Source organism: Trichoderma gamsii, assembly GCF_001481775.2.
Source record: "Trichoderma gamsii strain T6085 chromosome Unknown Scaffold_2.2, whole genome shotgun sequence".
NCBI classification, from domain to species: Eukaryota; Fungi; Ascomycota; class Sordariomycetes; order Hypocreales; family Hypocreaceae; genus Trichoderma; species Trichoderma gamsii.
Genome location: NW_020171339.1, coordinates 322,315 through 340,981, shown reverse-complemented (window position 1 = coordinate 340,981; position 18,667 = coordinate 322,315). Strand labels below are relative to the sequence as shown.

The window sequence follows — 18,667 nt, the reverse complement described above, 5'->3', positions numbered from 1 at the left end:
GCTAACAATAAAAACGCCATGATGTCCTAGTATAATAGAAGAAGCAGTAGAGTTAGGTATTCACCTTGGAAAACAAATAACAGCCTGTATATATCCAGTGCCCGCCCCTTGGCAGCATGTGCTATGTAGAAAAATGCGTAGTGTTAACAATACTAAATGTACATCCTCATCACCTTTCTATTGGTGGATTTCAGTCCCCTTCTTTTTGTTACTCCGTCCCTAGATTATTCATTCATTGACTCGTTAATCTCAAGCTCCTCCGGCGCGACGTCCCATTCCTCCTCCTCGTTCCATATCGGCGCCAGGACAAACCGGCCCATGATCTTGCCCATGCCAATGCTCTCGCCCGTCGTCACGCCGTTCTGTGGCTTCTCGTCCGACTCCTCGACGATGACGGCCGTCGTGAGGAAGTTCATGCCCGCAGCAGGGCTCATTTCCAGAATGCGGCCGCCCCAGTCTAGTTCGACCTTGCCAGACTTGCGGACATTGAGCCGTCCGATGAGACCACCATTTGAAAGCGCTTGTGACCGGAACCCGCTTCTGCGCTCTTGTTCTTCGTCGTCCGAGTCCAATTCTTCCTCTTCCTCCTCGCCCTGCTCGGTAAGATCAACAGGAGTAGCTGTAGATGATGCGCTGGTGGGAGTGTCGTGTAAACTGATAGGCTGCTGCTCTTCTGCTTTGACTTTGACGCGAGGCTGGGGGGCGGCAACCTGCTTGAGGGGAGGGAGTAGTGGGGGGAATTGGAATAGATATAATCGGCCGTCTTTGTTACCGGCCTCCTCGACCTTCTCTTCGCTGTCGCCGTTGATTGTGATGGCGCCAAGTTCGCTGGCCAAGAGACTCAAGTCTGTGCGAATCATATTCTCCTCTGGGTCTTGAGCAGTTGGCTTCTTGGCCTTCAATTTCGCCACAGGCAGCTTGCTTTCGTCCTTGACCGGCTTCGTCTCAATGTCTAAGTCCATGGAATCATCTGTTGGCTCCTTCTTGACATGAACTGCCTTGTTGTTGTCCCCCGTATTCCAATCTCCCTCTTCAGGTTGGTCAGCCGGGGGCAATGACCCAGGTGCCTCATCATCAATCCAGAGGCTCTCTTCCTCGCCTTTTGACTTCTCTGCCGCTTCCAACTCCGCAGTTGTAGCGACAACAACTGGTGCCTCTTTGTGTTCTCGTCGGAGTATACCCATTGGCATGACGCCTCCAGGCCGGGTGTGGAGCGCAGCCAGCATCGCCTCGTCCTCGCTGTCCATGCCCTCTTCGTGTACCATCGTGTGAAGCTTGTCGGCGTTGATCCTGGTTTCTCGGAAGCCGCCTTCGAATCCAAATCCTGGGCCGCCTTTTCCTTCAAACTTGCCGGCTCCTGAGAAGCCGCCGCCGCCGCCTCCTCCACCTCCACCTCCACCACCACCCCCAAACCAGCCTCCGCCAGATGGACCACCTGTTTCATGGTAATGTTAGTAGCATCCTTGGGATATATTTGGCCACTATACAGCCAGCTCTGCGACGCACCTGGACCTCCCACTCCTGCAGAAAAGGGTCCGCTGGCCGCGGCTACTGGCCGGCCAAAGCCACCACCTCTGCTTCCCATTGCATCGCCACGACTTCGTTTGCTGCGAAACCGCGAACGGCCTCTCGCCCGCCTCTCTTCTGCAGCTCTCTCGCTGGCCTTGTGCTGCTCTTGCTGAGCCAATGCGTCTCGCTCCGATTCATCGCGTCGAACGTTCTTCGGTCGAAATCTGCCGGCCGGTGCAGCTCCGCGAGCCGCTCGTGCGGACATGGCTCCTCTGCGAACCGCCGAGGCCGCTGGCTGTGTTGATGTGCTTTGTTCGGCGCCAGAGTCGGTCAATGCCATGCTGGCCGTCGGCGCTGCGCTGTTCGTCTGGCTGGGATTTGAATCATCGCCTTCGGTTGTTTGGGATCTTGAAGAGGCGGCGGCACCTCCTCGCCGCACGCCCCTACCGGTGGCGGTAGCTCTTCCGCGAACCATGCTGCGTGTGATGTGAGACCGAGACGTCGACTGGGGTCATTGAAAACCAAATCGGCGCAATGAAGGTCGACTCTTTGATAGCACGAGCTTTTGTCTATAGAAAATTCAAAGTTTTGGCGGGGCTCTTTTTAGTGCTTGCAACCGCCAAGGTGGGGGACGACAAGGAATGATTACAGAAGGGGCCTGGATTGGGCTTAGTGGACTCTGGCTGCTGTGCTCCACCGCGGTTGAAGCCGAAGCTGGTATAAGTGAGATTGGTGAGGCGAAATGACGTGAAGAAAGAAAAGTATCTATGCTTGCTATGAAGCTTTATATACTCACATATAAGCTATTATTGTTTTGTTCGGCGAGTTGGCCCTCGAAAAATACGTGAAAATATATCGAGAGGTATATACAATGTGATATATATGTAAAAAGTATCTCCAAGTGTCAGAATGTCTCAAGGTTGGACGCACATGAGAGCAGTCTCGCCAAAGTATGTCGCTATACTGCCCTCCCTAATCAGCATGGACCCGATCCATGACCGTCCAGCCTCCACCGAAGCAGCTCCAAATTTGACAATGACACATCCACGGACTTGAGCCGCTGACCACAAGACGCCCTGCTGATTTTCCAAGGCTATTCTTTGTGAGCGCCATCGCTCAAGCTCCGGCTTTTCTTCCAAGTCTTTCTCTTGATCCTCTTTTGATCGAAAGTCTCGAGACCCGATTCGCGGCGATGCAGCGAACTCTGTCATGAAGAAATCTCCAAGAGGCTCCACGACAGGCCCTCGAAGTATAAGTGTACCGAAGACGCTCATCTGGTGCATCGTATCCTTCAGCGGTAACCCAACCAGCTTGCTTCCATCCTGATTCAATATGATGTTGTCTCTGATGAGCAGTCTCCCCTTCTGCCCTAGTTCAGAGCCCTGGGTCCATACTTCGTTGCGCCCTGTCCACGTGGTGAAACTCCAGTCCTCTCCACGGGCTACTCTTCCCTGTGTCACCCAGTCCAGAAGACAGAGTGATGCTTGGTAGCCTAAATTGAAAACCTGAGTTTGCTCGTATACGCTGTCTTGAAATGGCTGAACAGGGTCCGGCAAGAGGCAGACCGCGGCGTCTTCATCCACCTGTACTCGCAGCCTTTGGCTCGTTAAGACGTCAGGCGAAGGAGACTTGAATATCTTGGTGTGGCCTTGCGTGACTAGGCTGAGGCTCGACCCAGGACGCGCATGAATAGAGAGGTTGACGCCATCACCACCCACTAGACCACCTCCGTATGACAAGAGAAAGACCAATGCGCTTTTCTGGTCCACGGTAGGAGAGGGCGAGATCAGTTTGAGGGGGTATTGGTAACTGATGGTCTCAAGCCCACTACCACCAGCTGGAAGAAGCCTTACGACGATGCGGCCATCGCCAGGAAGAGAAGTTGAGCGGGGGAATGGAGAGATCATGATAGCCCAACCATCGCTGTAGGCTGTGTGAATTGCTCACTCTTCTTATGTAGCTCTTGTTGAATATTACGTGTAATATTCTATCATCTCTTGTGCGGCGTCGATATTGGTTTGACTGATATTACCAAATAAGAGCTGAACAGAAAGAGGGCTGGGTATTATTAGCGCACTGAATCTCCCCATGTGGTTTGCATTTTTGACTTGCAGAGCTTTTTAAATGGGAGACACAGGCTCTTATCAGAGCAGACGTGGTAATGGCTATTGCGTATAAGTATGAGATAAGAAGCTTCTGATAACGACTTATACCCGACCTTTTATTATGGCACTAATTGCTCTTAGAAATTAAGGGCCTGATGCTAGACAATTTATTTCTAGGCTGGAGATGCTCCAAGTTCAGTAGCGCGCCATCTTTACTCCCCAGATAGGACTAGACAATCCAGATGCAGCGGCTCTCCGCATTTTCAAGCAGCAAGAAAGGTACTGCCGAGATTCAGCCGGTGCTAAAGTGGGTTGCTCTGCCCACCTCGAAAATCAGAGGCAGCAGGTCAAGCATCGCTGCACGACACAAACGAACGCGACCAGGGCGCCACAAATTCGCCCATCGCCGCAAATTGCCCGGACCTGCTGCTGCCCGGCCTGGCATCTGAGCATCCTCATGAAGAAATAGAGACACTTCCATCGCCAAAGACTCGACGAAATGGACGCCAGCGCCAGCGCCACCGCGTCGCCAGAGCCAGACACTGCGGCGCGTCGACGATCTGGACGCGTCGTTAAAGCACCCACGAAATACGCGCCGGAGCCGACAGCGTCAGCGTCGAAGCGTAAACGGAATGATGACGAGGGAGACGAAGGGGCAGAGAATGGAGAGGTTGAGTCGGACGAGGAGATGAGCGATGCCGCCAGTGACGCTGCCAGTGACGAGGACCATGCTGCGCCGAAGCCGCGAAAGCCGTCGCAAACCACTCGCGCAAAGAAACCAAGCATCAAGAAGCCCAAAATCAACGGCGCGCGACCTGCCGTGTCGGGAACTATTGCGCGCATTCCCAGCAGGCCCAAGAAGACTGTCCGCATCGATCCAGGAGAGAAAGGAACTGGACTATATGGTATGTTTGCGTGCACGCACAATCTCCACAGCCTGCCCCTCCACCCCCCTCCATAGTCTCAATACTGATATATTTATTTTGTGTTCTACAGCGGATATCTTTGCGTCCGGTGACTCTGCCCAGTTTGTTGCTCAACAATGGCTGGAAAAGTACAAACTTGGCGATGCGGATGCCTTGGGCGATCTCATTAACTGCATCTTGCGATGCGCTGGCTGCGACCTAGAAGTAACGATTGACGACATCCGTGATCCGGAGAATATTCCCAACCGACTACTAGATTTGCAGAGTGTTTACCAAGAGGTGCGTCTCGGAATAGCAACCGATAAATAATCTTGTTGGTGGAAACAAAGTTAACTGTGTTGATAGCAACAAATCGTCGATTACCCGCTGATTGCCCGGTCCAAGACCACACGGTCGTTTCGAGACTTGCTCATCTCATTCGTCCATGCTCTTATTTCTTTACTGCACGAAACCGACGTCATGTACAAGGATGTCGATCTTGTCGATAACCTCCATGCTTGGCTGGCTAGCATGTCGTCTTCGCCGCTGCGCCCTTTCCGTCACACAGCGACTACCATTTCTTTGGCAGTGCAATCCACTCTCGTTGAAGTCGCCAGCATCCTCGATCGACGCATTGCAAACATTGAGCAGCAGTCACAGGCTGCGAAAAAGAGCAAAAACAAAAGCAAGACCGACGAAATCCAGCGTAGCTTAGCCGAAGCAAACAACAATAGGAAGATCTGCAACGACTCTATTCAGTCCTTCTTCGACACTGTTTTCGTTCATCGATACCGCGATATCGATCCGAGGATTCGAGTTGAGTGTGTTGAGGCACTCGGAAATTGGATTTGGGATCTGCCAACAGTCTTCTTAGAGCCTGGCTACCTGCGCTATCTGGGCTGGATGCTGTCTGATACTAATGCTGGTACGCGACAAGAGGTTTTGAAGCAGCTGGGAAGGCTTTTCAAACGCGACGCACAACAGCTAGGTCACTTTATTGACCGATTCCGCCCTCGGTTGATCGAAATGGCAACGGGCGACGCCGACGTCTCTGTTAGAGTCACTGCCATTACTGTTATCGACTCGCTGCGAGCCGCTGCCATTCTTGAGCCTAACGAGATCGATGCCATTGGGAGACTCGTCTTTGATAGTGAAATCAGGGTTCGGAAAGCCGTTGTTGGATTTTTCGTTGCCTGCATTGATGATGTGATTGAGGGCAAAGTTGAAGAGATGGGCGGCTCCGAAGTCTTGGAAGAGCTGGACCTTGCTGGAGAAGACAATTATGACGCTCCGAGAAAGGACTGGCTCAATCTGAAATCTCTGGCCGAAACCCTCACCATTTATGACGCTCAGGTTGAGGAGTCTCAGCAAGCGGAAGGATCACCGTTGGACCTCGACGTTGACTTGTTGGGCAATACTACGCCGGAAACAAGAATCTCTCTGGCTTCTCAGGTGCTTTATGACAAAATTCCAGAAATTAAGACTTGGGAGATCCTGGCCGGATATCTCTTGTACGACCATACCACAAGCACCAAATCTAAGTCGAGATCAAAGTCAAAGAGCAATCCGTCAGAAGAGGCTTTCAAGAAGGCTGTTGCACCTACTGCCGAAGAAGAAAAGATTCTCCTTGACGTTCTGAGCTCCGCTATCAAGTCGAGCTTGTTGCTGCTTGCCGACCATGACAAAGGCAAGAAGCGTGGCCCTCGCTCTGATGCAGCTGAAGCCCAGGAGGAGCTGGCGCTGGAATTGGCCACGAATATCCCAAAGTTACTGAGCAAGTATGGTGCAGAGCCTGAGACGGCGGCGATTGTCCTTCGGCTAGAGCGCTACCTTAAGCTCGATGCTTTCCAGCGATTGCGACAAGATTCGAGCATATACGAGAAGCTACTGGACGAGATTATTACGCAGTTCAACAGACACGACGATAAGATTGTCTTGACTGAGGCCGCGGCCGCTCTGCTGCACGCTCGCCAATTTGAAGAGTTGGAGGAAATGGCCGACAGCAAGCTGTCCGTTCTTTGGGAGGTCGTCATTAATTCCCTCCGAAGCTTTGACAAGACTTGTGAACTTTCCGCAAGAGGAAATTTGGATGAAGCACCGCTTCGGGAGTTGTCTACTGTGTTGATGAAGATCAGCAAACTGGCAAGCATATCAGACTGTGTCGACGTCCTTGAAATTGCCCCATCCAAGGGTGACTCAACGGCTCCGGCCATTCAGATCTTGATTAACATTGTGCACCGTGGAGAGTTTGTGGCCCTAACAGACGAGATTGATAATTTGGAAGATGACGTTGTTACTTTGGCAATTAAGGCTTGCCAATTCTATTTCATGTGGAAGACGCGCAATCTGGCACAACAACTATCTTCTGGCGTCAGCATTGCAGATGAAGAGCTTGATAGCCTATCAGTGTTGCGACAGACTTACCGAAAACACTTGATCGTGACCTTTTCATCTCGATCTTCTATCGATCAGCTCCGTCTATATGCCACTGGTAGTCTCTGCGATTTGCACTTGACATTTGCAACCATGCGTCCGGTGATTAGCAACTTCCGCCCATCAACTTCTTCTTCTCAAGCCGGCGGCGGCGAAAAGTTCAAAGTCTTGGTGCAGAATATCGAATCCAATCTCGTCTCTGAGCTCACATCAATATTCGATGGCGCTGAGAAAATATTTGCGAAGAAGGCCAAGAAAGAGAGACTGTTAAACGAACCGGCGGAAGACGAAGACCCAGTTGATGATGAGGAGTCGTCTGACGATGAAGATGATGACGAAGGCCTTTCGAAGGAGGAACGGCTTGCCGCTGAGCTCAAGGCTGAAAAGTCTTTGTGCGAACTGACTGCCAAATACGTTCTTGTTATAACGGCAAGCTTGATCGATCCCAAGGGCAATGCTGTCAATAAACTGAAGCGGCGGCTACAGCGCAATGAGACTAAGCTGGGGCACAACTTCAAAGAGGTTGTCGCTTACCTTGACGAAGAGAAGATGGCGAAGCGCAATAAAAAGGCTGCCACCAAAGCGGCGGTGGCACCAGCAGAAAAGCCACAAAAACCAGCCCTCAGCGCTGAAGTTATTCACGATGAGGACGATGACGATAACATATTCGAGGACAACGAACCAGAAGAGGGCTCGAAAGAAGATCTTCGTCGCAGAGAGTTGATGGACGATCCTATTGAGGACGATGAGGACAATGAAGAGCACGAAGACGCTGAAGTGCCAAATCACGATGCAGATGACGACATTCTTGGAGATTAAATGAACGAGAAAGGGGTAGAAAATCCAGTGTGAAAAACAAAAAGGGCAGGAAACAGTTGGGAAAAGGGAGGATTTACGAAAGCACCCCTCACTGTGGATAATGATCAGAGGGCTTTTCAGTTTTTGCTTTATTTTGCTTAGGGGGCAAGAGGGATCTTGTTGTTTAAATGCCAGGGTATCCGTTATATTATATCTTTGTCTTTGTGTCATGCCTTGTGGTTTGTTCTTATATCAAAATGCGGCATCAATGAATTCCTGTCTCGCGTTTCTTTCTTGCACTTGATTTTTCTCATTTCTTTTTGACGACTTTGGTGCTTTCTTGAGCAAAAAAGGGCAATTGAGAGAGGTTAAGAGATTTGATTTAGTTGTAGGTCGCGCGACCACGATTCCCGCAACAATGGGGAAGTGCTGGCAAATTAACGTGTAAAGGGATATCCAACAAGTTGATAATAGTACGTTTCAAGCTTTGTTCTTTCTAATATGAAAATGGCCTATCTCACTGGTTCTAATACATTGCAATCTACTACAAAGTAAAGCTTTAAGAAAAGAAGAAAACAAACGCCTTCTTAACGTATAGCTTATCGGTCTCACAAAGTTTCAACCCAATCACCTGCAATTTTAGTCCCCTCTTCGCGAATTTTGACTCCGTATTACCGAATGCAGCAACTAAACGGCCTGTTGCTGATGTGTGACAATCTTTGTTCCGAACAGTCCAAACATTCGCTGCCACCGCTTGCCTTTGCCTGCGTCCGCCTTGGCCGGATCCTCTTCGCGAACTTTGACTCCGTATTGGCGAATGCAGCAACTAAATGGCAGGTTGCTGATTTGCGACGATCGTAGTTCTGTTTCATGTTTCCGCGGCGCAGGGCCCTCATCGTCGGAACTGTGCGACGGAGGCCGATTCAGATTTGTATTTGATAGAGCTGCCCGAGCTGCGCGGCGCTTGTTTTCTTCTCTGATGCTCTTCTTTTCTTCTAGTTCTCCCCATAGGAGGAATAGCCGATCACGCAAGATATCGAGATTATCCTCGTCTTGATGTAAATCAGAGGCGTCCAGATTCAAAAGACACTGCGCAGAAAAGTTGTTTACTGCTACCCAGAGAGTTTTCTTCTTCCCACCATGGTCGTTGGGAGAGTTTGCATCTTCTAATTCCAAGAAGAATCGCCATTCCCACTGTCGCACCGCGGCACGGTCCGCTATTGACCCTCTCTCTTCGTCGGAATCTGCATCCGACTCCTCATAATCAGAGAGCATCGCATATTCCGACATCCTTTTTGGCTGAGCGAAATCTCTGAGGTCGGGAGGCATGAAATTGATGACTCGCACGTCCGCGCGGTAGTTCAAGTTTACAAAGGGAAGCTGTAATTCGACTTCCTTGCTGTTGATTTTCGTTTTGTAGTATATAGGATCTAAGATATCTTCGAAGGTGCTGATGGGTTTGTTTTCGTATTCGCATTTGACTGATCTTGTTAGGTCAAAGTGGTGCAAAAAATCTTGAACGAGGGCAAGGAAAAGAAAGACGGAGAGAGTTACCATTTGAGTTATTATCATTTGTTGATGATATAGTCGAGCCTACAGCTGACGATGTCACAGACTCTTCATGTCCCATCGATTTCTTCTTTGACTTCTTTTTATTCTTGTTCCTCTTTGGCTTATCGCTTGATGTTATTCCCATCTCGGCCAAGTCACTCTTTCTCTTCTTTCCAGCCCACGACGCGTTGAATATCTCTTGGCTTTGAATCTTCTTTAGCTCTTCATAGCCACGCTTGCGGCGAAGAGCCTCTTTGAGGCGAGGATCAGGAGATACTGTGTCTTTGGTATCCATCTGCGCGATGTTAATCTTTAGATCTTCTCGCATGAAGCCCTCGATATTTGCGTCGTTGCGCCCTTTTCTGATATGAAGGTTTCGAAGAAAGACCCAAGAACCTATGGAAAGGCCTTGTTCTCTGACGTATGCCGTATGCGGATCGAAGCAAGTGACTTGCATGCTTCGTTTTCCAAACGGACCTTTCCACTCCCCTCCCGAGTCTGCAACGTATGGCATGACGGATTCATATTCATGAGGATCCGCGGGCTTATCTGCACGAATAGTAGGCCCCTTCCATGTAAAATTAAAGAAGCTGTCGTTCTCAGTGTAATCCGATACCCAGAGAGTGATTCTGTAGTCGTTGTCGTAGGGCTGTCTGACTAGTTGAACTATCACATCGACAAATGTGTCAACCTGGACATCTTTGAGCTCCTTGAACTTCTCATTGGCAGTGATATATTTCGCCTTGATGTCCTGGAACTCTACTTCGGATGGGATGCAGCTCTTATCGACTGAGTGATAGAAGAATGAGACGTATTCATGTATTGGCTGCCCGGGTTTGTGGGTTGCTTTCCGTGGCTCGGGGCGGAGTGCATTCGAGGCACTCTCCGGTGGAGGTGGAATCTGACGTGCCGAATACAAATGAATATCTGTAGTCTTGTGCGTTACGAGTGATAGGACTTCAGAGCGCTCTTGAAACTGGCATCTTACTTAGCATAACAAGTTTGCTATCTTGGGAGACAAAGGCGAGCCGACCTTGACTTGGAACAACACTATCACATCGCCAAGGCCTGGATCTGGCATCTCATTTTCTGGCCGGAAAACGTTGAGTGTAATGGAATCGAACGAGCCATCTTCGCTACAGCGATCATACAAGCAGATCTCACACTTGTGATCTAGACGTGCCAGCCGTAATTTAGAAACATGGGCGTGAGATATCCAATAAAGCAGCGCTTACCAGTTCCCCTGGTGCGAATGGGGGGCTTGAAGTCTTTGATAATGCCAATGACGTTCACCAAGTTTCCACGTCCACGTTTATATAAGTCCTGAATCGATGTGAAGCTGCTGGGCAGTGAGATTTGCTGCTCGTTGGGGTGAGGAGCCATGGCTGACCATGGTTTTGATTATGCGATTCAACTAAGCCTCATCTGAAGTATAGGCGGTGCCCAATTAGTAAGTCCCAGCTCGATGCGGCGTATATTGGGTGTTAGGCGGATTATGTGACAGAACGACGCGTATCAGCGATGGATTCGCGTCTCGCTGAAAGAGGACTAATTATGGAGCCGAGGGGTTGATTTACAAGGCGCGAGAGCACGTGATGGGCACCGAGCGAAAGCGGGCAGATGACATAATTCTCCTCGTACTTCACTGAAACCACTGAAAGTGATGACTTTATACGCCTCATAGGAACCTGCATGGTTAGTACTTATCATCGCAGTCTCAGCTGTGAATCATAAATGCGCGGAAGTACAGGTACTGAGTACAAGCTCTATTGTGAATCAAGTCTCAAGCCGGTAGAAACAGCACGTAGCTTCTAGCATGCTGTACCGCAGTGACCACCAGCTCAAGGCGGGGTAATCAAGTACTGCGCGATACTGAGGGACGGCTGCATGCCCTTGGTCCAGCCACGCTTTGTGCCTTAGGCATCCTGTCTCAGCGTCAGCGGCAAGTGAAAGCTTTTAGCGGCGGTTCAGCGCTCCAGCAACCGTAAAGTTTGCCGCAGTCAATTCTTGCCGCCTATCTAAGTTTAGTATTTGATTTTGACTTTGCCCTGTAACCCTCCGATTTCTTCCCTTTCCCCCCAAGAACCTCTTTTTTTTTCCCCATTCTGCACCTTACTCCGAAAAAGTAGGGACGCATCCAATAGCAGCCTGAAGCAGACAATTCCATCGTCGACGGCGCTACAGCTCGCATTGTGAACCGTCCCCGCGCAGCAACTCTACAACCCCTGCTCAGCCCGCCTTCCGTCGTCTTCGTCTGCCAGAAGCGCATCGTCGTCAGCACCATGGCGGACCGCTATATCCCAGAGCATCGCCGAACCCAGTTCAAGGCCAAGAACACATTCAAGCCCGATGAGCTCCGCCGCCGCCGCGAGGAGCAGCAGGTCGAGATCCGCAAGGCGAAGCGCGAGGAAAACCTAGCCAAGCGACGAGGCATTGGGTCTGGTGATAGCCGCCCGGGTGCTGCTCTGGGCGCTGCGCCCGACAGCGACGATGAGTCCGCCCCTACCGAGTCTCAGGTATGCAGAGCTCAGCTCTCTTCTTTATTCTATTCTGTCTCAACCCTAGCCTTTTTCCCTTGCGAGGATCCTATTTACCTTGCAGCGCTGTGTCGTGATGCTGGGACCTTCTTTTGCCTGTGATGTGGGGGAATTATGACTGAACCCCACATCCTCTGGTGGGCGCCGCTCTGACCGACTGGGCATAGAGCTGCACATCAGCAATTCTGCAGGCTTGGTCCAGCTCAGCAACGGCACGGCGGCTTTGAAACGATGAGAGAATGTGAATATTGCCAAGGCATTGCTAACATGATACCGAACAGTTGAACGAGGATCTTCCTCAGATGGTATCTGGTGTCTTCTCCGACCAGATCGATCTCCAAATCCAAGCCACCACCAAGTTCCGAAAGCTGCTGTCCAAGGAGCGGAACCCTCCCATCGAGGAGGTCATCAAGACCGGTGTCGTCAGCCGCTTCGTCGAGTTCCTGCGATCCCCCCACACCCTGGTGCAGTTCGAGGCTGCTTGGGCCCTGACCAACATCGCCTCTGGCTCGGCCACCCAAACCCAGGTCGTCATTGAGGCTGGCGCTGTTCCCATCTTCGTCGAGCTCCTTGCCAGCCCTGAGCCCGATGTGCGAGAGCAGGCCGTCTGGGCACTTGGTAACATTGCTGGTGACAGCCCTCATTGCCGCGACTATGTCCTTAGCTGCGGAGCTCTCAAGCCCCTGCTTAGCTTGCTGGGAGACAGCCGCAAGCTCAGCATGCTTCGTAACGCGACCTGGACCTTGAGCAACTTTTGCCGCGGCAAGACCCCTCAGCCCGATTGGAACACTGTATGTTTTCTCGAGCCTTTGAGACTTTGTGACTCTTCTTTTATCTGATGATATCTGACCATCCTTTCATATAGATTGCTCCGGCCCTTCCTGTCCTGGCCAAGCTTGTGTACTCTCTTGATGACGAGGTCCTGATCGATGCCTGCTGGGCCATTTCTTACCTGTCCGACGGTTCCAACGATAAGATTCAGGCTGTTATCGAGGCCGGTATTCCTCGTAGACTCGTTGAGCTTCTTCTTCACGCATCCACCTCAGTGCAGACTCCTGCTCTTCGATCTGTTGGCAACATTGTTACTGGTGACGATGTCCAGACTCAGGTCATCATCAACAGCGGCGCCCTTCCTTGCCTTTTGTCTCTTCTGAGCTCAACCAAGGATGGTATTCGCAAGGAAGCCTGCTGGACCATCTCCAACATCACTGCCGGAAATTCTTCTCAGATCCAGGCTGTCATCGATGCCAACATCATTCCTCCTCTGATCCACCTCTTGCAGAATGGCGACCTCAAGACTCGCAAGGAGGCTTGCTGGGCTATCAGCAACGCCACTTCAGGCGGCCTCCAGAAGCCTGAGCAGATTCGATACCTCGTCGCTCAAGGCTGCATCAAGCCCTTGTGCGATCTCCTTGCTTGCCCCGACAACAAGATCATACAGGTTGCCCTTGATGGCTTAGAAAACATCCTCAAGATAGGCGACTTGGATAGACAGGCCGCAGGTGAAGGTGCCGACTCGATCAACCGCTATGCCCTGTTCATTGAAGAGTGCGGTGGCATGGAGAAGATCCACGATTGCCAGAACAACGCCAACGAGGAGATTTACATGAAGGCGTACAACATCATCGAGAAGTACTTTTCCGACGAGGAAGAGAACGCAGATGAGGGCGCTTCTCAGCCCACCGGCGCCAACGGCACATTTGGTTTCGGCACCAACGGCGCTGCGCAAGCTGGAGGATTCAACTTTGCCAATGGAGGTGATTCTATGGATATGTAGGAAGATCTGCGAACTTTTGAGCTTTAAGGTTGATGCTCTCGTGCAACCAACTAGCTGAGCACGTCCCGCCTCCCAAATTGATTGGCTTCCCCAAGACCATAACAACTCCCCCAACGCACTTTTATTATTATTGTCATGAACACGAGCAAGAGACCACCTTGTGTCATATCTCTGCTCATAAACCCCCAAACCCTTTGGCAACACTACACTATTCCCCCGTTTAATTTGGCTTGGCAATTTGTGCGAGGAGAGGAAGATGATGAATGAGAGAAGGGTAAGGAACAGAGTAGCCCAACGAAAATAGCAGGCCCTATGGTAGCTTGAAAGCTCCAGCCTGAGATGACGCTGTGATGGAAGAAAAGCAATGCGGATAGTCTGGAGAGGGAGATCTTGGGACGAAAACTTTGTGGGTATGGGCCTAGATGGCCGTGGTCAATGAAGAGCGAGCATCGAGGCCCGCGTGACCCCCGATCAACTACTCTACCTGGCTCTGTCTGGTCTGGTTTGGTGGTCTGAAGGCATACACCATGGTTGACGATGCGGATACGAAGCCAGTGCCAGTGCATTGTGCTATTACCGGGAGAGGCGTCAACAAAGCAAGCTGCTCTGGATGCAACAATCAAGTGTTTGTGCATCTCATGTCTACATTTTCAAGTAGTAAAATAAGAAGCAGATGATCCTATCACTATTATAAACCAGAGAAGCCGACATGAAATATGAAGTATGAAGTATGCGGCCAAGTAAGGTCGCTCTCGGCCCCAAAATCGAAGCTCATGTAGATCTCAATCACGTAGGTACATTTAGTTGGCTTTGCTTTGCGTTCTTAGGAAGAGCTGCTGGGCAGAGTATTTGGCAATTGGCCATCTTCAGGTCACCGTTGCCGTTATCACTCAGTGCTTGTAATTTTTTGAAAGGCACTGTATGTGATGCGCCCTTTAATCAGCAGGTATACAGTGCGAAACTTGTTGAGGAGCCTTATATCCGCCCCATAAAATTTGCAACGCCGATACGTCTAGCATCTAAGAAGAACCGCAGACGATAAAAAACCTGACCGTATCGGAGTAACGGGCCAGATTGCCCTGATTGATGTGTATCTGGATCACTTGGCTGTTTGCTTATTCCTTTCTGCTAGACATTCACCATTGCAGCGTTCTGAGTTCGTCACCGCTTTCACACGCCAAAAGTCTCGACTCCAACCCGAAGCTGAAGAGACGACCCGGCTTCTGTTAGTGGCACATCCGCATCTCGGTATAGCATGGTAAAGAAAGGCAAGGTGAAGGCCCCAGCGCCTGCACCAAGCCAAGCCTCTGCAGCATCCAAGGATGGAAACGGCGGCAGTAAAGGTAAAAAGGGGCAAAAGGCCGCAGATACGGCCTCTGCTGAGGTGTTGCCGCCGGTTGCCCCTAAGCCGACGGTGAAGCAGATCATTGGAGGCTCGTCCTGGACAGGCAAGCTGCCGGTGAATCTGCTCAGCGAGTACTGTCAGAAGCAGAAATGGGACAGGCCGGTGTACGATACGCGGAAGACGCCTGAGGGCTTCTCGGTCTGGGTAACGCTGAGCGCCAAAGACCTCAAGACCCAGCAGACCATTACGCTGGAGCCTTTCAAGATCCCTTTATCTCATAAGCATCTGTTACTGAGGGATACAGCTCTCGAGGCCAAGCACACGGCTGCTACGTATGCCTTGTTCAGGGTATGCAGCATGCAGAACAAACACATGGTTCTCCCTCCGGACTACAAGTCTCTGTGGAAAGACTTCCAGGCATTAAAGACTCAAGATGTCAAGGATGGAAAGGCGTGGATGTACGAGGCGGATCCGTTCAAGACCTTGCTGGAGCGCCAGGATACCAAGGCTGCGGCAGAGAAGAAGCGGCAGGAGATTGAACAGGCCAAGGCCAAAGCCAAGGAATTGCCTGGAGCGGCAGGGTTGGTGCTTCTGAGCAACAGCGGTGGATCTGGATCCAATGTGATGAAGGGCTGGACGAGTGTGCCCAAGGTCGAGATGGGGAAACAGACCCGAATCCAGTTGGAGTCTCTGCTGCGAGATGGCGTGACATGGAACCCTCATAACGTCTCCATGACTCCAGCCGAGAAGAAGAGTGTCGTTTCCGAGCTTGGCAAACTGGGCTTCCGACAGAGCCACGTAGCAGAAGCCGTGGAGTATTGCAAAGATCGCCAAGAAACCCTGGAATGGCTCCTGATACACGTTCCCGAGGATGATCTCCCTAGGTGGGCTCTTCCCGAGAAGTATTCAGCTGGTGTGACTATTGGAGCTACAGACCTGAAGAGAGAAGGCATAATACAACGACTTTGCCAGACTGGATACTCCCTGGAGCTGTGTACTCGTGTGTTGGATCAGCATGGTGGCAATGAAGATGCGGCTGCGGAAACGCTGCAGAACATTCTTTTCCCGTCTGTTGCCTCAAACCAAGAGGGCGCAGAAGAATCGGGAGATGATTTCCTTGATTTTGGAACGCCTCAAGAACAATGGGACGAGGAAGTGGCCACGTTAGAGTCTATCTACGGCAACAACTTCCGTCGCGATGGCGATAACATCATACAAATACGTCTTGAGTCAGTCAAGGATGCACAAAACGGAGATGTGGAAACTTATCTACAAGTACGAAAGGGGTCAAGCTATCCGAGGCACATTATTCTTGCCATCGTCGCCAAGCTCCCCTCATATATCAAACTCAGCATCGTGAAGCAGATGCTGGCTCATATTGAACAAGATTTGCGAGACGAGCCAGCAAAGATATATCTTACAGTCGATTGGATTCAGCAGAACATCAACAGCATTATCAGTCACCCAGGCAAGCTTCTAGACATTTCGGCAGTGTCCTCTGCTGCCTCTGAAAGTCGGCCAGCAACATCTGTGGCCAAAAGCAAGCGCTCCCGTGGCCCACCCAGGCCTCTCAAATGGATTACAGACGCAAAGAGCAAGGAAGAATGGTTCCGTCGACAAGAGAATCCGTCGCAGAAGCAAATGGTTACGAAGCGCCAGGCTTTACCGGCTTGGCAGATGCAGGACGCCATCATCAGAACGGTGAACCAGAATCACGTTACTATTATCAGTGGTGAGACTGGATCAGGAAAGTCAACGCAGTCTGTTCAATTTCTGCTGGATGATTTGTACGAAAAGGGCCTCGGTGGATGTGCAAACATGATTGTCACGCAGCCACGTCGAATTTCGGCACTGGGATTGGCTGATCGCGTGGCAGAGGAGCGATGCTCGCGAGTGGGAGGAGAGGTAGGATATGCTATCCGCGGCGAGTCCCGACAGTCTAGAGACACCAGAATCACCTTTGTCACAACTGGTGTGCTACTGCGAAGACTCCAGACGTCTGGTGGCCGAGTAGATGACGTCGTGGCCTCTTTGGCCGATGTCAGCCACGTCATCATTGACGAAGTTCACGAGAGAAGCCTGGATACCGATTTCCTTTTGAATCTGCTTCGAGAGGTCATGATCAAGAAGAAGGACATGTTGAAATTAATTCTCATGTCAGCTACGCTTGACGCCGCGACTTTCAAGACTTACTTTGAAACAGAGGGCCTGAGTGTTGGGAGCGTTGAGATTTCAGGCCGAACATTCCCTGTTGAAGAGTATCACCTCGACGATGTGGTTCGCATGACAGGATTCGGTGTTGATGGACCTGATGACGGAAGCTTTATTGGTGACGAAACGATGGGAAGAGTCATCCAGAAGCTGGGTCATCGTATCAATTACAGCTTGATTGCGGAAGCTGTCAAGGCAATTGATTATGAGCTGTCATATGATAAAAACTCGGGAGGTATCCTCATCTTTCTACCCGGTGTTGGAGAAATTAATCAAGCCTGCAACAGCCTCAGGGCCATCAACTCGCTTCATGTTCTCCCCCTGCACGCTTCTTTGGAGACGAGGGAGCAGAAGAGGGTGTTTTCAAGTGCTCCTCCTGGAAAGCGAAAGGTAGTTGTGGCCACAAATGTTGCAGAGACTTCCATTACGATTGACGACATTGTCGTCGTCATCGACAGTGGAAAGGTGAAGGAGACTAGCTTTGATCCGCAAAACAATATGAGGAAGCTAGAAGAAACATGGGCATCTCGAGCGGCGTGCAAGCAGAGGCAAGGAAGAGCCGGTCGTGTCCAAGCAGGTAAATGCTACAAACTATACACCCAAAATCTCGAACAGAACATGGCGCCGCGTCCTGAGCCCGAGATTAGACGAGTGCCGCTCGAACAGCTGTGCTTGTCGGTACGGGCCATGGGCATGAAGGATGTAGTTCGATTCCTCGGACGGTCTCCAACCCCGCCTGAAACTCCAGCAATTGAAGGTGCCATGACATTGCTGCGGCGGATGGGGGCTCTGGATGGAGATGAGCTCACAGCCATGGGACAGCAGCTGGCCATGCTGCCGGCCGACTTGAGATGCGGCAAGCTCATGGTCTTTGGCGCCATTTTTGGTTGCTTGGATGACTGCGTCACCATTGCTGCCATTCTCAGCACCAGGAGTCCGTTCATTTCACCTCAAGAGAAGCGAGACCAAGCTCGAGAAGCTAGAATTCGCTTTTACAGGGGAGATGGCGATTTGCTTACGGACCTGGAGGCCTTTAACCAGTGGGACGAGATGATGAGAGATCGAGGAACGCCCCAGCGCCAGATTAGAGGATTCTGCGACGAGAACTTTTTGTCCTTCCAGACGTTATCTGACATTTCAAATACGAGAACCCAGTACTACGACGCCCTGAGGGAAATTGGCTTCTCGCCGTCTTCGTCTTCCCAAGCAACTGGCAATACGCAGAATTCTTTACTCCTGAGAGCGTTGATAGCCTCTGCCTTTACGCCACAAATTGCGCGAATCCAGTACCCAGACAAGAAATTTGCGAGCTCCATGTCTGGAGCCGTCGAGCTAGATCCCGAGGCGAGGGCAATCAAATACTTTTGCCAAGAGCCTGGCCGAGTGTTTATACATCCCAGCAGCACGCTGTTTGGCAGCCAGGGGTTTTCCGGAAACGCAGCTTACATGTCGTATTTTAGCATGATATCGACGACCAAGATTTTCATCCGAGACTT

At 51.0% G+C, this 18,667-nt stretch overlaps 6 protein-coding genes across 6 annotated transcripts; 3 read left to right on the top strand and 3 right to left on the bottom strand.

Annotated features, from left to right (window-relative positions):
* Positions 1–224: 224 nt before the first annotated feature.
* TGAM01_v200647 (hypothetical protein) lies at positions 225–1,984 on the bottom strand (the record flags this gene model as incomplete). The annotated part of the gene is made up of 2 exons (XM_018809053.1): positions 225–1,435; positions 1,507–1,984. The coding sequence occupies 2 exons, from the start codon at positions 1,982–1,984 to the stop codon at positions 225–227; spliced, it is 1,689 nt and encodes a 562-aa protein (XP_018657720.1).
* A 439-nt stretch (positions 1,985–2,423) lies between these two features.
* TGAM01_v200646 (urease accessory protein) lies at positions 2,424–3,416 on the bottom strand (the record flags this gene model as incomplete). Its single annotated transcript, XM_018809054.1, has 1 exon — positions 2,424–3,416. One exon carries the CDS (start codon positions 3,414–3,416, stop codon positions 2,424–2,426), a length of 993 nt encoding a protein of 330 aa, XP_018657721.1.
* A 697-nt stretch (positions 3,417–4,113) lies between these two features.
* On the top strand, positions 4,114–7,771 carry TGAM01_v200645 (hypothetical protein; the record flags this gene model as incomplete). The annotated part of the gene is made up of 4 exons (XM_024548599.1): positions 4,114–4,519; positions 4,611–4,819; positions 4,886–6,547; positions 6,857–7,771. 4 exons carry the CDS (start codon positions 4,114–4,116, stop codon positions 7,769–7,771), a joined length of 3,192 nt encoding a protein of 1,063 aa, XP_024406610.1.
* A 666-nt stretch (positions 7,772–8,437) lies between these two features.
* Positions 8,438–10,684, bottom strand: TGAM01_v200644 (hypothetical protein; the record flags this gene model as incomplete). Its single annotated transcript, XM_018809056.1, has 4 exons — positions 8,438–9,231; positions 9,305–10,277; positions 10,335–10,474; positions 10,537–10,684. 4 exons carry the CDS (start codon positions 10,682–10,684, stop codon positions 8,438–8,440), a joined length of 2,055 nt encoding a protein of 684 aa, XP_018657723.1.
* Positions 10,685–11,583: 899 nt separating this feature from the next.
* Positions 11,584–13,615, top strand: TGAM01_v200643 (importin subunit alpha; the record flags this gene model as incomplete). Its single annotated transcript, XM_018809057.1, has 3 exons — positions 11,584–11,817; positions 12,120–12,629; positions 12,704–13,615. 3 exons carry the CDS (start codon positions 11,584–11,586, stop codon positions 13,613–13,615), a joined length of 1,656 nt encoding a protein of 551 aa, XP_018657724.1.
* Positions 13,616–14,870: 1,255 nt separating this feature from the next.
* On the top strand, positions 14,871–18,667 carry TGAM01_v200642 (hypothetical protein; the record flags this gene model as incomplete). The annotated part of the gene is made up of 1 exon (XM_018809058.2): positions 14,871–18,667. A coding segment is annotated over one exon (3,797 nt), but the record flags the coding sequence as incomplete, so codon positions are not given.